Below are 23,113 nucleotides of genomic sequence, written 5' to 3' on the forward strand. Positions count from 1 at the left end.
TCTCACACTTCTCTGGAGCTCATCTCAGTTATTCTGAGGAACCATAAACTGAATTGCGTTTATTGCTCAGCTTTGTCTGTGGTGCTCCGCTGTCAGCCGTGATTGATTCGAACACACCCCCCCTCGCGTGCCCCGGGACCCTGTCCGGTCATAAGTCACCTCACAGGTATGATGTTCAGTCCTGCGCCGCCTCTCCGTGACCCTGGCGCGGAGATGATGTATAGTGTGTGGCCTCTTCCACAGCTATTTGTTTGCGGCGTATGGGAGCTCAAAGCTTTCGCACGCCTTGTGCACTACGTGATCCTATTGGACGAGCGGGGCAGTGGATATTGCAAATGATGATGAGGGGGGGAGAGAGGGGAGGAGGTGGAGAGCTCCTGTCTTTCCAACGGCAGACACGCAGCGCTCCTTAAGACTCCAGATGCCTTTACAGAATACGCGCCGCTGTTTTCTGTGCGAGTTGCCTCTCCTGTCTTAAATCGATCGTTGTGTTATCGAAAACCAGAAGATTATGGGGATCGCGTATTATGCGGGAACACGTGGAAAGCTTATGAGACGAGCGGCTGCGCGCCCGTCCTCATTGTGATGGAGGAGCGCGGTGGTGCATCGCTGGGGATGAGTGAGAGGTGCGGAGGAGATAATCAACGAAGACACTGAGAGCTGTGCGTTTGGACAAGGTCATCGGAGCCCAGCCTTGGCAGGATTATGTCCATGTGGAGGCGGCAAGGGCGGACTTTTATGCTTCCTCTCCGGGGACGAGGTTGCCTGGGGTGTCCCCTGAAAACCAAGAGTTTCTCTCCTTGCGTTGGCTCACAGAGGCGGCGAAGAGCCCATCTATTGGTGGCTGAGCTGTATTTTTGACTATCTGCGTGTCTTGGAGATAAAAGTTTCCCCGCTCTGCTCGACGGGTGGGTGCTCTATTCTCCCACCGACTCTTCTATTGAACGCAGCTGAAGCCAGTTAAGGTGATTTAGTGGGTGCTGGTTAAAGGGGCAGCGGCGGCGGGTGGGTTGAATTCCACCAGAGAAACAGCAAGAAAAAAAAAGAAAAGAAAAAAGACAAAATAAAGATTTATTTTTTAAAAAGCGGCGGCCAGCTGTGTTTCTGGACTACCACATCTGCCGTTGTTGTCGCCGCTGTCCATGGTGCTGAACTCGGGCTCCAGGAATGGTGGAGACGCTGAGTATCGCAGTGATCGGTGCTCCCGGAGTGGGGAAAACTTCTATAATCCGCCAGTTCATCTATAACGACTTCTCGGAGGTGTACACGCCGACCAGGACCAGATATGTGTACAGACCCTCCGTCATACTGAACGGGAACATGTACGAGCTGAAGATTTTGGACGTCCCGCCGATCTCCTCTTTTCCATCAAGCTCCAGTCAGGTATCACGTCTCTGTCTCGGGAACTTTATCAGAGGAGGATTTAGACAAGCTTAGAGAGGAGGGGGTCCATTCTCTGATTGAACCCGCTTCTCATTTATTTAATCACTGCTTAATCTTACAAGTGCCCGTCTGTTCACAGCCGCTAACATCCCTCAAAGGCAAAAACACCAATTTTATTTATTTCTCTTTCAGTATCAGATGTCCCTAGTCTACTAGTTGCTATGGAGACCTGGCTGACTTAAAGCCTAAGAGCTTCACTTTGGCGTTTTTAAACTCTCTTTGTCTCTGTCTTTCAGCCCGTTTATGAAGACAATATGCAAACTTGCAATATGCAAACTTGCATATTGTTATGTGTTAATCATAACATGTCTTCTACACACTTCTAAGAAACAGCAGTGCTGCTGCTGATATTTGTGTTGATTCTGCAGCATTGTGCTTCAGGCATGGCCACAGCACCTGGTTAAAACTCCCTTTTTAAAAATAGAGCAGACTGCCCTTTTATTCCTGACCACAGGTCAGATGCCACCCCTCATTAGATGGAGGCACATCTGGTCGCAGGATCATAGCAAGATGAAAAAGCACTGTGAATGCTGCGGCTTTGCAGTCACTTTTTTGGAGCAGATTTTTGGCTTTCTTTATTTCTTGACAAGAATTGGAGGTGCTTGAAACAGTCCTCGTGGCCATACTGAAAGCATTATTAGATCCTCTAACTTTTTTCACCCTCCCGCCTTACAGATCCTTTGTTAAACAGTCACAACCAAGGAGGAGACCCACAGAGGCTTCAAAACACCACAGACTTCTGAACCTCTGTTTTCAAAAACACAGCCAGTAAAAAATAAGAACAAAAAACCAGAACCAAGGATGTGGGAGAGCTGCTTCACCTGCTTCTTCAACTGTCTGAATCAGTCTAGGGGATAATCTTTTAAATCCTCTTTGTGTTATTATTCCGCTTACCTTGTGTGAATCAGACATATTAAGCATTGTTTTAGTTATTTTTTTACATGGAATAAGAAGTGCGTATTTTGGCCCTTGACACTTAGAGTGAAATCGCATTAAATCCTCTCTTTATTGGAAAGACATCAGCTCTCCGCTTTCCCTTCCCTCTTAGTGGCCAAATGTGGAGAGTAGGATCTGTTACAGCAGCTGAAATCCTTCCAATCTACACATGAGCATGTGAGAACTGCTTTAATATCGCCTTAAAAATGTGACTCTATCCCTCGAGACAAATGATCCCCTTGTTAAAGTCCTCTTTGTCATTTTTCCCAGCCCATTAAGTTGCTGAATATAATGCGTCCCTCTCTTCGTATGCATGTGTGCGGTGCTTGAAACGGCGCATCCCACTGCAAGTCTCTGCTGACGCGAGGCACGTGTTTGACTCTTGTCCACTGTGACCTCATTGGAAAGACCGAAATCTCCAAGGTCACCACAGCAAAGCCATTGATTTGCTGCTGCTGACTGTTTCTCTCCTTCCCTCCCTGTCGGTGTCACAGATAGGCCTCCCAAGAACAGCTGCGGTTATCTACCGCCGGCGAAAGTGCCACTGAGAAAATGAGATCAAGCCAAGCAGGAGACAACAAAAGCACAACGAGAAAGAGAGACCTCCCAAAGTGCTGGTTTTCTGTGCGCTCACAAAGCTGCGGCGTTAACACAGAAAACATCTGACAGGGCAGAGCAATCATCTTGTCAGAGTTATACAAAGCTTCCCTACTAGATTTAACATTTTATTGGAAGGTGTTAAGAGTTCTGCAGACTGCTTACGCTACAGATTCCTGCTGGGAAGGCACTGAGTTTCCTTTTTTCCAGCTAAAGTGCTTTGAACTCCCATTAAGCAATAAGCAGGAGCAGCTGCAGGAACAGGGGACGAGGTGCATCTGATGAGTTCAAGTGTCTCAAAGGTTGAGTCACATTTGAGGGGTTTCCTCCTCATTTGATTGTCTTTGGTTAAACATTTCATGCTAATGTCAGAGTGGTGGTGCAGGCTCTTTGTCGAAGGTATACCAGCAGAGAAATCCATTAGCTGAGTGTTGCCACAACATTTCCATCTGACAGATTTACGGTTACTCATTTGGTAAGGAACAACACCTGGAAGGCCCGCTGTGCTTTGTCTCGCTCGTTCTTGCTTCCTCTGGTGCTTCATCCTCTATTCACAGCGAGAGACACGGGGCATTTTCGAGTCACTGCCCTCATCTGCGTTTAACCCTGCGACCACAGAAATGTAACGTGGATCAGGGGCAGTTGGATGTAATGAGGGGTGAGTTGAGCCAGCACAAAGAATCCTGATTGAATTTTACTTGCTGAAGACAGCAAATTAAATATAAGCACACTTCACTGTTAGAATACAGTCGGGGAATAAGAGAGGAAGAAAGGAGAGAGGGGAGGGAGAGAGCGGGAATTTGTTTTGGTCAATTAGAAAGTTTAATGGACACCGTTGAAGCCGGGGTGACCAAATGAGGTTTTATATTGTCCTATAAAATTTGTGATGAATAAGCTGCAGAATAGAGTGAGTCAGTACGCCTCCGCGCTGATGTAGCCCGGCAATTTCTCATCAGTTCAGATTATTTTATAAGAACAGCAGTGGCGTTCTAGCAGGCGACTTGTGACCTCATTTCAACAACATACAGAGACATTAAAAAATCTTTTTTTAATGCTGGAAAGAGGCAAGATTTGTATCATTTTTCCCGTGAAGCTGGGTTGGTGTAATGATTTGTTTGCTTTGTGGCGTGTGTGTCTGTTTCTGAGAGTATTGCATTGAGAGAGCATCTGTCCTGGTGTGTCAATACGATGTGATGACAGATGGATTTAAGCGTGACGGAAGATTCAGCATGATTTTTTCTTGTTCTTTTCTTTTCACTTTCTCTTCTTTTCCCTTTTTGTTCTTGCCATAATGTATCTCCATGACTTCCTCCCACACAAAATGCTCCGTCTCCTGCTCTCTTTGGGCATTTTTCTCAGCTATCTCTGTCAATACTTTCATATATAACAGCGAGGAAACTATCGTATTTCACGCTTGCAGATGCAGCAAGAAAGATGTGTGCGTCTGTGAAGTGCACATATCGGTGAAGCGTTAAGTGCTGACAGGATCTGGAAGTGAAACTGAGCACAAATGTATAATAATCATAGTGGATCATTCATTTTGAATTGCATTTAATCTGTTTTTGCTGATATATACACAAATATCATTATACTATCTGCAAAGGCACAGTTTTTGTAGTTTTCCCTGTGCACACCTTCACAGTTGATTTTAAATGAAACATCCAGAGGTGATAGAAGTGCAGACTTTTAGCCTTAATTCAAAGGGTTTAACAAAAATGTTGCATTAACAGTTCAGCAGTTACGGTTTATACACAGTCCCTCATTTTCAGTGGCTCACAGTTAGTTCTACATTTGATTGACGAGCGGTTTCATGGCTGGGTGAGGCACGTTCACTTGTTATTTCATAATAAATGAAGCAGATAGAATATCTGAAGTGTTGAATTTGTATTTCGTAGCTTTTCACCGAAATTTTAAATATGAGTCTCAAATAGATGTCGGTGCAAGTGAAAGACATTGTCACTGAAACAGCAAAATTATCCTCTCAGAGAGAGAGCAAAACGCCAGGATCGGTTAAATCAGCAATCTTTTATGCCGTTAAAAAAGAATAAATGCTCAGAAAAAACACAGAGGATGATTGCAGAATTATTTCCATGGCTAAAGAAACAACTTTATAGCACCTAACAAAATTAAGGATACTCTTAAGGAGGTAGGAGTATTGTTATCGAGGACTACAATCAAGAAACACCTTCATGAATGGAAATACAGAGAATTTACAATAAGGTTCACACAGTTACACTGAGGAACAGGAAGGCCGGATTAGAGTTTGACAGAAAACATCTAGATGATAAAAGATGAAACCAAGATTAACCTGTACTAACATAATAGAAGAAAAAAGGTCTTGAGGTCTTGTGACCAAGGCCTGCTGGCTGTCCAGCATACAAGGTTAAAAACTAAAGGTGACAGAGCGTTTGTATCAGAGGTGGGACCAAGTCATTGTTTTGCAAGTCTCAAGTAAGTCTCAAGTCTTTATCCTCAAGTCTCAAGTCAAGTCTCAAGTAATGTCAGGCAAGTCAGAGTCGAGTCTCAAGTCACTGGTGTAAAAGTCCGAGTCAAGTCACAAGTCTGAAACTTTGAATTTCAAGTCCTTTCGAGTCTTTAAAAAAAACAAACGAAAAAATAATGTTGCAGTTATATGCTAAATGTAAATATTAGACCATGTAATTTTAAAATCTGTGTTTTTCTCAACACATACAAAATAGTGAACTTAGAAAATATACACAAATTGTGAAATTGCACCTCTTTAAAATGCAGCTCAATTAAACCTAGCTCCAAGAATAATTTTCACCGACAGTTCTGAGATAAGCTGCATGTTATTCTTGGATGCGGTTGTAGGACCAGCTTTAAAATCGCATGACAAAAATATACACATTAAAAAAAACTGCATCACCAACGTAGCCTGGAAAACATTTGCTAGTTAGATGAAGTCAGCTATCTCATCTTAGCATATTTATATGCATATTTATAATCATACGGTTCTTGGAGTGAGCCATACACTCATGAAGTTTAGTAACTTCCGGTCACTGCAACAAGCCCAGGTACAGTTTACCGACGGATGGGTGCAGGACCTTGAAACGCACCGTGTCGAACGAAAGACCATCGTACGTATCATAAGTTTACCAGTCTCACAAATTGTCTTCATAAATACACATTCCTTAACTGTTTATTAATAGGACCTTTGAGCTCAACGGTAATTAATTAGTAGTGGAAATAATTTCTGGTAGCATCACAGAAATGTAGCAGTGACAATAATACTGTATGCTGTAATCGTACTGGGCAATTAGTGATACAAAAAACCTGTTTTATCCTGTGAATAAAAGTATGTGTTTTTGTCAATGTACCATAATAACAGAAGCGAAACGCAATATTGTGTCAGGACAATTCACTATTTATGCACAATAAATAAAGGAGCATAGCGCGACAATTTCTGTTCAGCGCCAGACTTGCTTGTAACCTATATCACCAATTATGTTATGAAAATGACGCATTAACTACAACAGCAGACTGACCTTTGTGGAAATGCTTGGAGCAGACTAACATGTGAGCTGGAGTGTTCTGGGACGTTATATTTGATCTTTGAATGGCTGCAATCCAGACCATCCGTCGCGTCTTTGTTACTTCGGAAACATGGCTCGAACAATTTCTCTTCAACGACGTAATCCGATAACAACCGATCTCTTTACCCGTCGGCTTCCCGTGGCTGTCATGCGACCAGCTATTGCAGTTAATCATACAACGGCTTCTTGACATTTTTGTGTTTCTTTTTATCGCTGTGTGACTGATTTTAATTGAAAGCCTGCGTGCGATAGTACCGCTTGCCACGAGTTCCCAGAATCCTTTGCGGTTCTACCCGTGAATGACGTCACATTTTCAATCTCCATATAATATGCATGTTAAATTTTATATTTGGGGTAAAATATCAAGTCTTTTCAAGTAAACCGGTTCAAGTCCAATTCAAGTCCCAAGTCATTGGTGTAAAAGTCCAAGTCAAGTCACAAGTCTTAGAACATTTTTTCAAGTCAAGTCTAAAGTCATAAAATTAATGACTCGAGTCTGACTCGAGTCCAAGTCATGTGACTCGAGTCCACACCTCTGGTTTGTATCTGTGGCTCCCAGACTCTGGAACTCTCTGCCATTGAGTTTGAGATCTGTGGACTCAGTCATTTCTTTTAAGAAGCAGTTAAAGACTTATCTTTTTAAAATTGGTTTTGGTTGACATTGGATGATGTATATTTTGAGCCTCTGTGAAGCACTTTGTGATTTAATCTGAAAAGGTGCTATATAAATAAAATGTAACTTTACTTACTAATAGAAGACAAAAGTATTGAGCATTAGAGAAAAGGTCATGATCCAAAGAATACCACGTAGAAACATATGCCTGGCAGGGGAACCAGGACACTTTGTTGGTGATGTGATTGCTGAGTGAAGCTGCAGGATTGACTGTGAAGTGTACGGGGCTACACTCTCTGCTCAGATTCAGACAGATGCTACAAAACCCATCGGGCAGAGTTTCACAGCACAAACGGAAAATGACCCAAAGCAAACTGTAAAAGCAACCGAGAGTTTGTCAAAGCAAAGAAATGAGATATCCTTGAATGGCAAGTCTTCGCCTGATCTCAATAGTGCAGCTTTTCAGGTATTAAATACAAAACTCAGAGCAGAGATACTCACACACAAGCAGCAGCCAAAGGCAGCTGTAAAAAAGGCCCTGCATCTCAAGCAAAGAAAGACAGCATTACCTGATGTCTATGGGTTCCAGACTTCAGGCTGCAAAGAACTAAACAAGCTGGCAACCCTTGTATTTGCACTTATATAAGAATAAAATTAAATCCATTATGGTTGTGTACAGTAGTGTAAAACTGTGCCCAACAAAATATGGACCAGACAAGCCTTGTAGAGATGACTCTAACAAGCGTGATCAGCAAAACACACCCTCATCCTCAGTGCTAATTACTGCCAAGTCAAATCTGAATAAAATTCTGACATTTCACTCAGCAAAGCTGAAGCAAAGATTCCTTGAATGGGCTCTTAGTACAGTTAGATTTAATTAATTGTTAAGTACTCGCAAGCCATGTTATTTGTTCTAGATCAGTGATTTGAATTAGAAGTAGCCTAGCATGCTAGACAGCTAGCTAACAACCAGTTGGCGTTTCCCCCTCTCATTCAACTATTCCCTTAAAAATGCAAAGTTCAAGTGGTAATAACAACACAGTTGGTGAGTTATATTAAAAATCACCTCTGGTGCACTTATTATGAACCTGTACTAATGTAGCACTTTTTCGCTCAAAGCGCTTTCTTACTACAAGCCTCATTCATGCAAGTGCAATGAGAGCTAGTTAAACATTCACACTAGGGGTGGTGGTGTTTGTAGCTCTGGAAGATTTGGAAAGGTTGGTGACTCCATACCTGGCTGCATGCCTAAGAATCATTGGGCAAGTAGCTGGAGCTGAGTTGCTCTCCGATGCGTGAGGAAATCCAACCACTGACCTCTTGATTAGTAGATAACCTGCTCCACCTCCTGAGACACAGTCACCCCAAAGGATGTGAAACATCAGCTACTGAGACTGTAAACCATTTTATTTAAAATTGTATTCATATTTCCATTGTACAGTTAGGCCTTTAAATTGTGAGTCTAAGCAGATTAACTTGCTTCTCGAGGCCGCCTCAGTGGGCCTTCGAGTAACTGCACTTCAAGGTGCACTTCAACTGGTTTCATTTTTCAGCCATGGAGGTTGTGCCTCGGGTCAGACCCAGCAATTGGTCTTGATGTTAAGCTTCCAGCTCCTGGCTTTATCTTATTAGTATTTAACAAAGTAGGCAATCTTCTCATCTAACTCTCTGGCAGCATGCAAGGATATCTGCAAGGATATCTGTAAGGACAAGAAAGACATAGAGCAACGTTACATATCTCTCAGTTTCCCAATCCAGTCTAATTCTTGAGAATATCCATTTTTGACCCCTCGCCAGCATCAGCCAGAGTCTCCTTGTCACCTGAACACTGGAGACTTACAACAAAGGGCAATAAATGGTTTTGCTGGTCCAGGTCATTACTTTGAAAAGGGGACTTCCATCCCTAAGGGATGTAATGGATTTTAATTCCAACTCAACCAGCGTGACCTGTGTTTGACATATCTGTAATAGCTCAGCATTGGCCCCAGCCAGGTTACACCGGCCGCCCTCCTGCACTGGATGGAGTATTGATCCATCGCAACCACTCATTACGTTCAAGCTGCCTCCACTAATATCGGAGTCATGGCGGCTTTGCCATAGCCTGCTGAAAACTGACCACGGCCCTGCAGTTGTCAGGGAAACACGCTCTGTTTGGGTCTTGAGGAGCAAAGGACGAGCTGCTCTTTTTCCACGCTGTGGTAAGGCGACCGACTGGAGGACACAGACAGTGGCACCACACTTCACAGTCACGCTCCCGCAAGCACATTCTCACATCCCGGCGAGCACACACAAATAAACATGCCCACACATGCCGTTTGCATTCATTTGGTTACCGCGTATCAGTGCGCTGCCTTTTCTTTACTGCTCTGTTTTGGCCTGGGCCTCGTGTTTGGGGTTTGGAGAAGTAGTATTGCTGCTTCTGTGCCGGCTCCTCCTCCACATTTAAAAACAGGACTTGGACGACAAAGAGATACGAGATGAAAACACAAGCTGCTATTTTTAGCCCCGCGGGATGTGAGGCTGCAACCACAAGCCACCGTGCTCGCCTTGCGTCGTCAGCTGCCTCAGTTATCATGAGCTGTGATGACAGCGAACATCTCTGGTTTGTTCGGGAAACACAACAAATCTTGCACTGGAGCTGTACTGGACACTTTAGGATAGACTCCAGTAAGAAAATGAATTGATGGAAGAAATTAGAAATCATAAAGAAAAAAAAAAACACTCTTGCTGAAAACACTGTGAAAGACCAGAGAAAACTGCACTTTACACCAGTTTTCACAACACATCGTCCCACTTACGCTTTTTACTTTTGATGGCAGTGATCTTATTGCCATCTCTGCGCCTGATTGGCTTCATTATCTTCCTGCTGATCTGTGAGGCTGTTTCTGCTCCTTGACACAAACACCCCCTCCAAAATGAATAGAGGCAAAGCGTCCCTCACTGCGTTTTATCATTACAAGTTAGGCTGATCCTCGCCTGTTCCCTCAGCCTCACCTGTCACAAATTATCAGTTCATCTTCATTGTACAGATTAGCTGTACAGCATGTTTAATTTGGATGCAAATCCCCCCCCAAACCTTGACAGCAGTGTAATTAATTTTTTTTCTATTCACGTTTCTATTTTAGGTTACACAAGCTGTGTAAGTGCTGGAAAAAGTGTAGAGTAAACACCACATGGAACAAATGACTTAACGCTGTACAAAATACTGTAGCAAATCCATCAACATTGCACTGCTCCACTACAGGGTCACATTAGATTGCATGCTAATTATAAGCATGCAAATTAAAATGGGGCCTGACAATCAGCACTTTGATATGTGAGCTTTCAAAGCAATATGGGCACAACAAGCACGGCTCCAAAGCAGCCAAATCATCATCAGAGCCCCGAGGTTCAGGTGCGTCAGTCAAAAAGCATCAAATACATCAGAGCGGAATTTCACTGAAAATCATTGAAGCATAACATAATAAACAGCTTCAGGAGAGGCAGTGATCACATGGGGAAATTGATTTGTATGTAAATTCTTTTAAAAATGTGTTCACAGGGATTTAAAAAAACTGTTTTAAAAAAGAGCTCAGGAGGAGCAAATCGAACAGCAGCCACTGTGTGAAGTAAATCTACACTGAGTCTGTGGAAATGTTCCAAGGTTAAATCAGTGATCTTAACAACATAATATAAACTCACTGGCCATTTCATTAGGTATACCTTTTCAAGCGCTCTCAAATCTCTATCGGCCAATCACATGGAAGTGTGTCTATGCATGAAAACATGTTCAAACCGAGCGTCGGATGGGGAAGAAAGGTGATTGAAGTGACTTTGAATGTGGCATGGTTGTTGCTGTCAGGGTAGTCTGAGTATCTCAGAAAATGCTGATCTACTGGGATCTCTGGGGTTTACAGAGAATGGTCAAAAAAGAGAAACTACCCAATAAGCTGCAGGTCTCTGGGTGAAAATCTCTTGTCGATGCCAGAGGTCAGAGCAGGTCAGATGCAGTGAAGAGTGAAAAGTGGGTTAGAAAAGTAAACTGTGTAGTAAAAGATCCAGAGGACTGAATGACAGTAAAGGTTGCACGATCTGATATCGTCGTGTTGGTGTTGTTCCCAGATCAACATAGTAAATGTTGTTCCAGGATCAACATTGCAAGTGACCAATCAGAATGTTGTGGCGTCATACCTTTGCGACTTCAGGAAAAAACGCCGTAAAACAAAAAACTGTACTTAAGCTGCGAGAAACCGCCTCTGTCCGCCGATCAACGGACCCAGACCCTGACCCTAACCCTTTAATAAACGCTAAGCAGAATTGATATTGTCCTTGCAACATTGGAATTTCATAAATGCACGAATGGCTTGGCGCGCCAAAGAATAACGTCACAACAATGTGATTGGTCACTTGCAACGACACCAACACGACGATATCAGATCATCCGTAAAGGTTTGACTTTTGCCACATTTCTGAGGTGAAGGAAACAAGGTTGGATGAGCTTAGAGTTTTAAAATTCAGTTGTTGTTCAAAGATGACACCAATAATCCAAATAGCCGGAAGCTGATATCATTGCACTACCTGATGACACTTTTGAGCTTTGGGAAATATGCCGGTACTTTCCAAGCATGAGACAAGTCCAACTTCCTGAAAATCTTTGCTGGTGAATGTGCCAAAACTGATTTCTGATGTTTATATTCATTTTCCCAAATGTATATCTTTGCTTATATTGGTAAATAGACTTTAGTCAACAGAATTTATTAAAGGATTATATATAAAATTATCTTTATGACATTATTTTACCAACTTCATATCACTCTTTAAAAGTTATATATTTTTAACATCAATGACACTTTTTAGCTGGATAAATAAAGGATATATAAAACTCATTTTCTACCTTGTGACAGGAAGGTTATTTGTGGCTCAGAATGATTTGATGACATTGGTTTGACATGTGCTTCACAGATTATAGGCCGACAAGTCATTTACAACAGCTTAAATGTGGGTGACCATCTTTTGGCACAACACCAGAAACTTCAAAGTGATCACAAGAAAAGAGGTCTTGGGCCACACAAGCCCCTTTTAAGATCACAACCTGTGCCGCTTTTCATTTCATTTAAAGGAATATAATAAACCTGAATGTAATGTGTTGACCGGTGAGCTCCAAATGTGGCAGAAAACAGATTTGGGTTTTTATACAGAGCCCAGCTTTCCACGCTTCCAGCATTCATGTTAAGCCAAACTAAGCAGTTTCTAGTTCCAGCTTCATAGTCATTATTAGTCATTCTCATCCCCAGCTACTAAACTGTATTTCCCCAGATGTTAGACTACATTTGAAAGATCCTCATCACACCGTTGTCTAAAGTGCAATGCCGTTTGTGCATTACAGCAGTCTGCATCTAATAAGAACAACCCTGTTTATTGCAAAGTTAATTTCCAATGTTTGTCTGTTAAATTATATTAAATTGGATTGAATTATGTTTCACTGAACTGAACTGAGGCGGTCTCACAGAGTCTAGGCCCTTCATTAGCAGTGTGTGGGAACACCAGAGGTTATGTCTGCTCATCCCTTGATCCGCTGTTGCCTTTTTCATCTTTTCAACATTCTCCCAGGCCTGCGTTTGTGTTCTCATTTCCTTCCCTCAGTATATCTTTTTCCCCCAGCCCCTGAACTTCCTCTATTTGCCTCTCCCTCTTTTATCAGATCAAATGTTTATACATTAATTTCATGCTGTTACAGGGCTCTAGAGTGCGACCAAATTTTTCAGTGGTGCGACTAAAAATAAATATTTGGTCGCACAGGTGCGACCAACTGTTCCGGTAACAAAAAAAAAATCTCTGTAACTCTCCGTGTGGTCAACAACAGACACACATTATGCCCCTATCGTGGACTAAACCAATCAGAGATAGTCAGGGGCGGGACCTCTCTGATTGGCCGTGGTCCAGTTGAAAGTGCAGGTGGAAGAGAGAGGTGAGTAGCTTGAATAAAGCGATATCAATTCATTAACGGATTCCACACAAAGACCTAAACACGGAGCGGACCCAACACATCAGAATCAGCTTCGTCTTTCTCGGCTTTCTCACCCGACGGCCTGAACACGGACACGCTGTCGGAGCTTAGCGATTCTTCGGGTCCGCGCTGTGTTTACGTCTTTTTGCGCTGATTCTGAGCTGCAGGTTTTGCCTCTCTCCAACCAAAATTCACCGAGCCTGCAGCAAAAGAAGCAGCAAACTGCGCTTCACATTTGATCAATGTCGTCATGAATTCCCTCTGACTTTTGCTGTTTTGCTTCCACCACGATAAAAAATCACACTTCCTGCACAGCTCTCTCTCTCTCTGTACTTCAGGAACAGTTTCCCGTCTCAAATCTGTTTTCTGCATTATTCATTCGCTTATTACCCACCAGTCTAGCGTTGTTTACAGCGCTTTTTCTTTTTTCACTTAAATGACCTCGGACAAGAAAGCCTAATTTCTGCTGTTCAATACTGAAGAAATTTAAATTTCTTAAAATTATGCAAAATTGCAGAATATTTTTAAGGTTATCTGCTATAAAAAGCCAGACCAGGAAAATCTCCTTCATGTTTTCCTGTGTTTTATTCTCAGTTACTTTCACACAAAGGCATCTGCTGTGATTTTCACAATTCTGATGAAGTCTCATGTGTATCAGTACTGATAAATGATCAGAATTATAATATTTCTGACTGTCTGAGGCTAAATTGAATCAAATCAGGACTTTGAGAACCGGAATTGAATGGATTATAGAAATCAGTGATGATACTCAGCCCTAGTGAGCAGCCTAGGCCTGAGAGAAGTGGATGTACTGTAGCTGTGGGTAATAAGAAAAGATGAAAAGAACTATTGATAACTTTTTTGTTAAGTTAAGGCCTGATCTGTCTGAAATTCATAGCCAGTGCTCTGACACGGTGCCATCAATATTTGAATGCTGAAAAAGCACAGTGTATCCAGAAAACACATTATATGCTGCAATAAATGCACTGCCCAAGTGTCCCCTCTCCCCACGGCCTTTCAGCAGCAGACAGCAGCAAACAGGTCGTCAGAGGAGGCCAAGATGATGATTAAGTTTTTAACATTTTCTACAATATTGACAAAGCACTTTAAGCACAAGTTTGTTAGTTAATAATTTAGAAATTAATATTGTCTGTATGGACTTCCCCCCCCAAAGAAAGTGCACATGTAAAACTGCGGTGTTAAGCGATGCGGTTGAAAAATTTGAGTGCGCCTAACTTTTGTGCCGGTACGCCTAAATTTTTAAAGTTAGGCGTACCGGTGCGCCCATGTCAAAAAGTTAGTCTAGAGCCCTGTGTTACAGGCAGCAGGTCGGCAGTGGTGAGCCCAGTGATACACATTTGGATAGAAGGATGGTTCCTCACGTTTCTATTAAAACGAATGGCCCTCAGTAAGGTGCAAATAGACCCACGTGCACTGTGTGCTTTGATTACATTTTGAATTATGCTTTGAAAACCATTAGCATGAACAAAATGTTGCTTTTTTGCCACATCAGAGCACCGCGTTCCCTTTTTTCCTCTCCTGACAGAAGGTTGTGCGTTTTCTTTCCCCCAGCCTCCGTCTTTGTCCTTGAACAGCGTGCAGTGTTTTACTGCGGGGTCATCGTGTTTTATGACTTTGTTCAAAGCTGTAAGATTCCCAGAACCATGTCTACTCGAGGAATTCATACACTGCACTTTGTAACTGCAAAGGGAAGCAAACTGTGACAGAGCAAAGTTCTGTTACATAAAGAGGGGAAAAAAATTAACCGAGGCTGATGGGATTATCGTTAGTCTTTTAATCTGTCATGAATCAAAGTATTGGATTGAAATTTCTCTTTGATGATGACGCTGGTGGCAAAGTCATCAGTTTGTCCTGAAGGGGAAATTAATGTCCGCACCCAATTTCACAAGAACGTATTCATGAGCCGATGAGCCATTTCACTCAGAACCACAAATAACCTCATTGTGGCATTTGAGGAAATGTCAGACTTTGACAAAGCCATTAGGACACACTACCTGGGAACCTTACACATCTGCAAAGTCTTCCATCTAATACGTCAGCATACCCAAGAGACCATGTCAGTTCTTAAGCTTGACTAAAACGGGTCTTGGACGTACTCATATGTTTGCATATTTATGTGTTTCTCTACATATCTGTCCTTTCAGGAATGGCTGGATTTGCGCTGCAGAGGTGTTCGTAATGCCAACGCATACATCCTGGTGTATGACATCTGCTGCGTGGAGAGCTTTGAATACGTCAAAATGATCCGACAGCAGATAGTAGAGAACAGGTATGGTCACAAACACTCTCTGCTGACAACGCAGATGTTCAACATACCGTCCAAAAGCTTCAAACCAGGACTGTCAAACTCATTGGACATCATGCATCACATACATACAGCCTGCTTTGATCTTAAGTGGGCCAGACCAGTGAAACTACATGATAAATATATGAAATTACAGAAAAATGTTTAGTGGTAGTTAATTTACCAGACACTCCTTCGATTTTTTTTATTTTAAAATATTAAAGTTTTGTGTTATTTTAAAATATTAAGCTTTTGTTAATTTACAAAACAGAGATTTTCCTGTAAATTAAGCATTTATCTATTGGGGGGGAGGAGGGGGGTATTTTTTTCCATTGGAAATTCTTCGTCCTGGGCCTTGTGTTTGACACCCGTGCTTTAAACCCTATATTTAATTGAAAACTGAACCACAATGACGCTGTCAAGACTCACAGGCATTACTGTTTTCTAATTTAAAAAAAAAAAAAAATCTAGGACAGGGACAACAAAAGACCAGAAATATTACGTAATGCTGAAAAAAAAAAAGCTGTTGGAATATCTCAGAGCTAATTAGGTTAATTAGCAACAGGTCAGTAACATAAAAGAGCATCCCACAGAGGCTGAGCCTTTCAGAACTGAGAATTAAGAGGACGGTGGGTTTACCACCCTTTTTTTTAAAACAAATAAATGCATAAGAATAATGTTTAGAACATAAAAATTACAACACGTTTGGGGGATTTTATCATCAAAGTACAAAATACCAAAAAATAAAGGCCCAGCATGTGAAAATGTGGAAAAGAAAGTTTTAGCTTGTAGAGCCACCTTTAGCAGCAATAACGTAAAGTAATAGTTTTCTGTGGGATTTTTATACAGAGCCCAGCAGGCTCTCACTTTGACTTTTTTTTTACTTTAGCTCCACTCTTCTTTACAACTTTGCTTCAGTTCATTGAGGTTTGTTAGCATTAGCTCTGTCAAGAGTCCACCACAGCAGTTCAAGCAGGTTGAGGTCTACGCTTTGCCTGGAACATTGCAGAACTTTGTTTCTGTTCTTTTTCAGACATTCTGTTGTAAATTTGCTGCTTTGCTTGGGATCGTTGTCCTGTTGCATGGCCCAATTCCCAATTAGCTGTTGGAAGACGGCATCTAGAATACTTTTCTACTGAATACTGAGTCATTGATTGCAAGGTAAAACAAGCCCAAGGTGACACTTGACGGTTGTACTAACTAGAATTTGTCAAGGTTTCCCTGAGCATTGCACAGTCTGACCTTTGAGTGAAATAGTTCGGACATACACTCCTGGAAAGACTGTGACATTGTCTTAACAAACAGCTACATTTGACTAGCAGCACCTGGCTGTTTCTTACCATCTTATTTCCAGTGGAAGCAGTAATGATGTTTAGTTTTTCACAGAAATTCTAGTGTAGTCGAGTCATGCATAGGATTGGACTATTCAGATTGTTATCAGTGCACAGCTTAAAAAGCCAACATCCATACTGTAATCGTATAGAAGATCATTAGTGCACATGCCATAAGTAACTTACACCTTTGAAGGCTCCGTATGCACGTTTTGGAGCAATGTGTGCTGCCATCCAGAGGGGTGTTTCTCAGGAAAGGCCTTGTTTATTTCTTAAAGAGTGCGAAACCAAATTCCACTTGTATTACGGCAACATGGCTGCATAGAAAGATAGAGGCAACAAAGTATTAAACATGTCTCAACCTTTTAAAAAATATGTTGCTGAAATCAAATTCAATAAAAAAAATTATTTCAACAATTCATGTGTTGTTTTTGTGCTGTTTTCATTTGAATATAAGTTTGAATGATTTGCATTTCATTTTTAACTAAATGTAATACAACAATCCTGCTTTTTTTTGTTAAACCGCTGACACACAGCTTGTTATCCTTCACTGATGATTTGTAATGAAATCATCCCGTCACCCGTCTGAAGACAGCACACAATTTCACAGCCTGTCACAAAGCTGTACAATTACATGATGGTGACAGTGATTTTTAGGCTTCTTGTGGTGGTATCTTTCAATTTAGCGTGCGCGCTCGTCGTGATGACAGTTCACTGTCTGATGACATTTGATTCTTGTGTGATGCCTAAACCCACACTAGTAATTTAAAGGCTATTCTTGGGACAGTCGTACATTTAGTGTACAGAAGGCCCACAGATAACATACAGTAAATGCTTCCTGGATTTGCTTTGCACCTGCTGCATATGGGGCCAGAAATCCCTCGCTCTCCAGTCGTCAGCTGCATGCATATATTTACATATAGAAAGGTGCATTGGGTGGCTTCATTTGTTTGCCATGTTGTACAACACCAAACTGCCTCTCCACAGTTGATGCCCACTTTCTCGCAGCTCTGAACGTGTAACCACGAATGTTTATGATCTAAGACAGAAACCTATTATCCCCAGCAACTATGGAAGAAATGGTGAATGTGAGAGGAATAGGCAATAGGGGGAAAATGTGCAATCATGGAGAGTCTAACATCAGACTGGAGAAGGAAAGGAAAGGAAGGGGAGGAGAAGGGGGCAGATACTGTAAGAGGAATCATTAATAATCGAGTTTTGAGAGGTGTTTTTTTTACTCTGTGTGTCAGCTGTCGAAAAAAAAAAGTCTATTGTTGAAATGTTCCTCAGAAATCTTTTATTATTCTGGTTCCCACTAGCGAGGAGCCTACCTTCAGTTCAGTGAGGCTTGTGACAGTGTTGTCCTTCCATCATTCCTACCCCCCCCCCTCCCCGCGCGCCCCCCCCCCCCCCCCATTCTCATGAAGGGATGCACGCACACCGCCTCCCACATTCAGTACACCTCATTGTGCACAAGTAGTCAAGCCCGAGCAGATATGCAAGGAGATATTTTTAAGGCTGTTATGTGAGCACAACCTGTGAAAAGGAGAAAAGTGAGATGATTGCTGCCGTGTGGTTGTTCAGCTCCCAAGTTTTGAGAACTTCGCCTCGGGGCTTGAAAATTGCACCGCTCATCTCTCTCAGGCTGCATCGCCTTCTCTTCGGCGAGCCATTTTATCCATCTGTCGAGGCAGACGTGCAAATATGCAAAAGTATGCAAAAGTCTTTGTCATACAAAATAAGCCATCATTCGTTCTGAGAGAAAGAGCTAAGTTGTGTATAAACTGTTTAAACAGTTTATACACTTGTCTTTTCTAGATGTTCTGAGTTCAACATCGGTTGTTACAGCTTTTCCTAAATAGTTTATATTCTAAGGCTTTTTTAAATTATTATTACAAATCATTAACCCAATGACCTTGCCTCCTAAATAAGCAGCAAAATGAATATTATTGTTATCATCAACACTTCATTTTACTCTAAACTCCTGCAGCTTAATTTCCCACACTGCTGCACTAAACTTCTTTTCATTTAAACACTTCTAAACCATCACTAATCACGGTTAATTGTGGTCGACTTGAAGAGGTGCTGTATGTTTTTCATTAGTGCTGCAGGACTAATCTTTATATTTGCAGGTCTTACTTTTAATAATCTGCACGTCCTCTACAGAGAAGAAAACTGTCAGTATGACGAGAGGGGCGCCTAGGTTGTTAGTGTAACATATTGGGGGTATTTATATATTAGAGTAGTTTTGTAATATATTTTATTATTTATTATTGGTACTTTAACTTGTTCGTTACTGCCTTCGCGCAACTGTGACCACATAAATTCCATTGGGATTAATAAAGTATTCTGATTTTGCTTCTGAGTTAGAATTTTATAACACATCCCTCCGGCTTGCCGTACATTTTCCCACTCAATAATGCTGTAAAGCCCTCACTGCAGCATGCGGTGGGAGGCCCCTTGAGCCTGTGAGTTTTAATCCTCCAGTCCACCCCCACACACCTCAGAAGGAAGGGAAAACTATGCAGAGACAACAGCTGTGACAAACACCAACACGATGGCTTTTCTGGGTTTAAAAAAATAAAAATAAATAACACAACCTTCTTTTCTCATGCTCCTGCAGGGAAGGTAGCAGCAGCGAGGTGCCAATCCTGGTGGTGGGTAACAAGAGAGATCTGCAGCGTCAGCGCTTCATGCCTCGCAGGGCCGTGTCGGTTCTGGTGAAGAAGACATGGAAGTGCGGTTATGTGGAGTGCTCTGCCAAGTTTAACTGGCACGTAGTCCTGCTCTTCAAGGAGCTGCTGGGGATTGCTGTGGCACGGGGGATGCGCCAGAACCACACCTCCATTCGTTTGCAGGGGGCGCTACAGAGGAATCGCTGCACCATCATGTGACCCTCAGAGCTCCCTCCACCCCTGCCAACTCAGGAGTGGAGCGGCAGCAGAGAGAAGGACTTTCTATCAAAATGGCTGGGAAAAATAACCCCGTGGCCTCCTGCTTTACTGAGCTGATTTTTCTTAATGAGGTTTATTAGATTCGTGCGCTGTAAAAGACACTCAAATTACACACATGGTCATCCAACCACTTCCTAGTCAACTGTGTAGAAACAAGGAAGGAAATGGGAAAAAGAAAGCAGGTGACAAACAATACAAAAAGCATAGCACAGATATGTTTCTCACATCACAGGTCAACATTTCAGGCTGCGCTTTCCAATATGAAAGGTCTGTCGCTGGGCCTGACAGGGCAGAAGCTGTGTTTGTGAGAGTCAAAGCGGACAGGCAGCAATATCATCCAGTCTTCCTTTTGAATTTGCCACACTCTGTAAGGTCAAAAGCAGAAGCTCACATCTAACATCACTGGATTTATTGGGATTTGTGCATGAGACCGACAGGCAAAAAGATGGAAACGATAAAAAGTGAGAGCGCTCATTTTCTGCGCCAGTTATCTCAAAAAGTACATAGATAGATATGGTTAGGTGGTGTTTAATTTTAGATTCTGAGAAGTAGCCATGCATTTTTGTTCTCTGCCCCATCCTCTATTAGAATCTTGGCCGACAGTAAAAGCTGCTTGTTCACAGAAAGGCTGTTTTAAGGTTGTCTTGCAGCAGAAAATGCTGCAGTCCCTTATCATGTACTGTAGGACTTTAATCTGCTCCCTCCCCTCACTCAGTGTCTGTTTCTGATGAATACATTAAATCCAGGGAACGGGGAACCAGCAGGAGGCTCCGGAGCCTGAAACAAGAACCTGTGTGTGTGTGTGTGTGTGTGTGTGTGTGTGTGTGTGTGTGTGTGTGTGTGTGAGAGAGAGAGAGAGAGAGAAAGAGATGGAGAGAGGGAGAGGCAGGTTTATAGTTGACATTCAGGCAAGCAAAGGACAGACGCGGCAAGATAACAGACAGATGTTGAAGCACTGGATTAGAAAGGAGCAATAAACACACACGGGGATGTCCAGACTGACTATATGTGCCACATTATTATATTAAAAATGCCTCGCTACACACAGTCAATGTAATCCACTTGCGCTCCAGCAGAAATACACACGCAGAACTCGGTGGCTTCCATATCAATATGTGAATACTATCTAATTGGTCATATCGTGAAATTAACAGCAACTTTTTTCATTTCATTAGGCCGAGGTATGTGAATATGCCAGCACTGAAAGCAAGCAGATCTATTGTATATACACGACTGATTCATAGACTAATTGAGTTGCATGCTTTTGTTGGTAGAGCCAACGGTTCAGGGTTTAATTGCACTGATGTGAAAATGTGATACTGTGTTTAATTTTTGTAATACATGGTTTTTTGACGCTGTAATGAGCAACTGAGTGGAGTGAATGTGGTCGTTTTTCACCGGCATGTGAGAGCACAAGCTCACGATACTCTACCAAGGTGTATTGTTGAACCCTTCAGTCGGGCCAAATGTCTGTGTTAGATTTTTTGTTTGTTTGTTTGTTTTTCTAGTTGGAAAAAAAAGAGAAATATGTAGCAGAGATAAACTAGAAAGCAACTGCGTGTAGCATGAGTTCTCATCATTTCGTTTGTGTGCATTTTCAAATAAAAAGGGCTACTGTTTTTTATCACATACATCACTTGTGTTGTGTTATTTTTACAGTGTCAGTACTGTAAGTAATTTTGTTTGGCTTTTGGTTGCTTTTTGTTTTGTTTGTTCTTTCTGACACATGATTATTAAAAGCATTTGAGAACAACAACCTTGCTCTGGTCCCTTTTTTTTCTCCTTTTTTTTTTTTTTTTTCCTTTTGTGTCCCGTTTGGAACTTTAGCCATCAGAATTGTTGTCTTGAGGCCAAGAAAGATGCCAAGCGGATTTATTTTACCAAGTGGATCATCATGGCCTTGCCATATTGGTCCATTTGATTGACCTTTATTATAATTATGAATTTATTTTATTTTCAGTTGCTACAAACGGGACAGACATAACTGGGGGATAGGACAGGGAGAAAGAATGAAAGAAAGAGAGGGAGAGAAAGAAAACCAAAGGGGAGACGAGACGGTGAGAAGGGGGAGAAGAAAGAAAGAAAAACAAACAAAAAAAACAAAACACCTGGGTCACCTGTATGGAGAAAAAAAACAGAAGAGAAAGCAAACAACAAAGAGCAACATAATAAAAAAAACGGCACCATCACAATAAACTAGCTAGCAGTAGATACTAAATAATAAACGATATTGTGCAGCACGCAAGATAGACAGCGTACAATGTGCTTTGAGGCAGCAGCCAAGAAAGCTGTAGTCCACGTCTGTGAATACCCGTGTGTACACCTGTGTGCATACCTGTGTGGATCAGCATGCTTGCATTCCAAAGGTTTCTCCATGTAACGATCTGCTAGGGAGTGTGGGGGGCCACAGCCCCGTCCTCCAAGGTATGAAGCAGGTATGGAGGAGATCAAAAATCCAGACATCCAGAGGCCCCCAGAACACAAGAGACCAAGGAAGACCAACAGAGGGGCAGCCGCGCCACTGTCCCAGTAAGAGCTGAGGAGAGTCCCAGATGAGGGCTCACTCAGCAGCCGCGGAGCAGAAGCCAGGGGGAGTTGCAGTGACGCGCCCGTGAGCTCCGCCGGCAGCCAGCCGTGCCTGAGTGACCGAGCCCCAGGCCGAGAGGCCGGGGGCACCCCACCTCCGAAGTGGCCCGAGCGAGCCCCAGGCTCCAGGCCCCGATAAGCGGCCGCCAAGGAGTGAGCCGGTGTGTACCCGGACGCCCACCCCCAGACACAAAGAACCACCAACGCACCGACACCTGAGGGAGTCCGCCACTGGCAGGGGAAGTGGTGGGTGGAGATAGGCCTCCAAACCTTGGAGGGCCTGAGATGTCCCCAGAGAGGTGGCGTCTGATACCCAACCTGACATATAGACACAGACAGGCACACACAGACACAAACATCCATCCCCACCCTCATGCTCTCATATGCACTTACTCCACACTCAACCAACATGGAGACAGACATAAAGAGACGCTGTACACACGATCACACTCCCCAAGCGTACTCTACGAACCGGGTCTAGGTACCCTTGCCCCTGGAGGGGGGAACTGCACCCAGACCCAGGTGGTGTTACCCTTTTCCCTGCGGTGGGGAGAGGCAGACCGCCCCGACTCCGCAGCAGCAGGGAGGCCCCACACTCCAGACCGCAGCTGGACGGCCAACTCCTCCTAGCCCCCCCGCTCCAGCAGGCCGCAGAGAACGGGGGTGAGAGAAGACTCCAAACCTCCCTCCACCCGCTCATTGTAGTGTTGATGCATGTGTGTTCTAAGGTGCAATTAAAACCCAGGAGGGCATGGAGCTACCTGCCAGAGAGCAGCAGGTAAGCACATAGTCCCCCTTTTTTTTCTCC

General features: G+C 42.8%; 1 protein-coding gene across 1 annotated transcript; it reads left to right on the forward strand.

The window, feature by feature from the left end:
• Window positions 1-380: 380 nt before the first annotated feature.
• On the forward strand, window positions 381-21,437 carry rasl10a (RAS-like, family 10, member A). Its single transcript, XM_080893137.1, has 3 exons — window positions 381-1,383; window positions 15,295-15,419; window positions 19,389-21,437. Exons 1-3 carry the CDS (start codon window positions 1,168-1,170, stop codon window positions 19,657-19,659), a joined length of 612 nt encoding a protein of 203 aa, XP_080749263.1. The 5' UTR covers window positions 381-1,167; the 3' UTR covers window positions 19,660-21,437.
• The last annotated feature ends 1,676 nt before the right edge of the window (window positions 21,438-23,113 follow it).

This window comes from Rhamphochromis sp. 'chilingali', assembly GCF_963969265.1.
Source record: "Rhamphochromis sp. 'chilingali' genome assembly, chromosome: 10".
NCBI lineage: Eukaryota > Metazoa > Chordata > Actinopteri > Cichliformes > Cichlidae > Rhamphochromis > Rhamphochromis sp. 'chilingali'.

Excerpts from the sequence above, each read along its gene's own strand:
- rasl10a (XM_080893137.1), top strand. The coding sequence starts at position 1,168 with ATGGTGGAGACGCTGAGTATCGCAGTGATCGGTGCTCCCGGAGTGGGG. Across the intron at positions 1,384-15,294 it reads TTCCATCAAGCTCCAGTCAG|GAATGGCTGGATTTGCGCTG; the intron begins GTATCACGTCTC and ends CTGTCCTTTCAG. Across the intron at positions 15,420-19,388 it reads CAGCAGATAGTAGAGAACAG|GGAAGGTAGCAGCAGCGAGG; the intron begins GTATGGTCACAA and ends ATGCTCCTGCAG.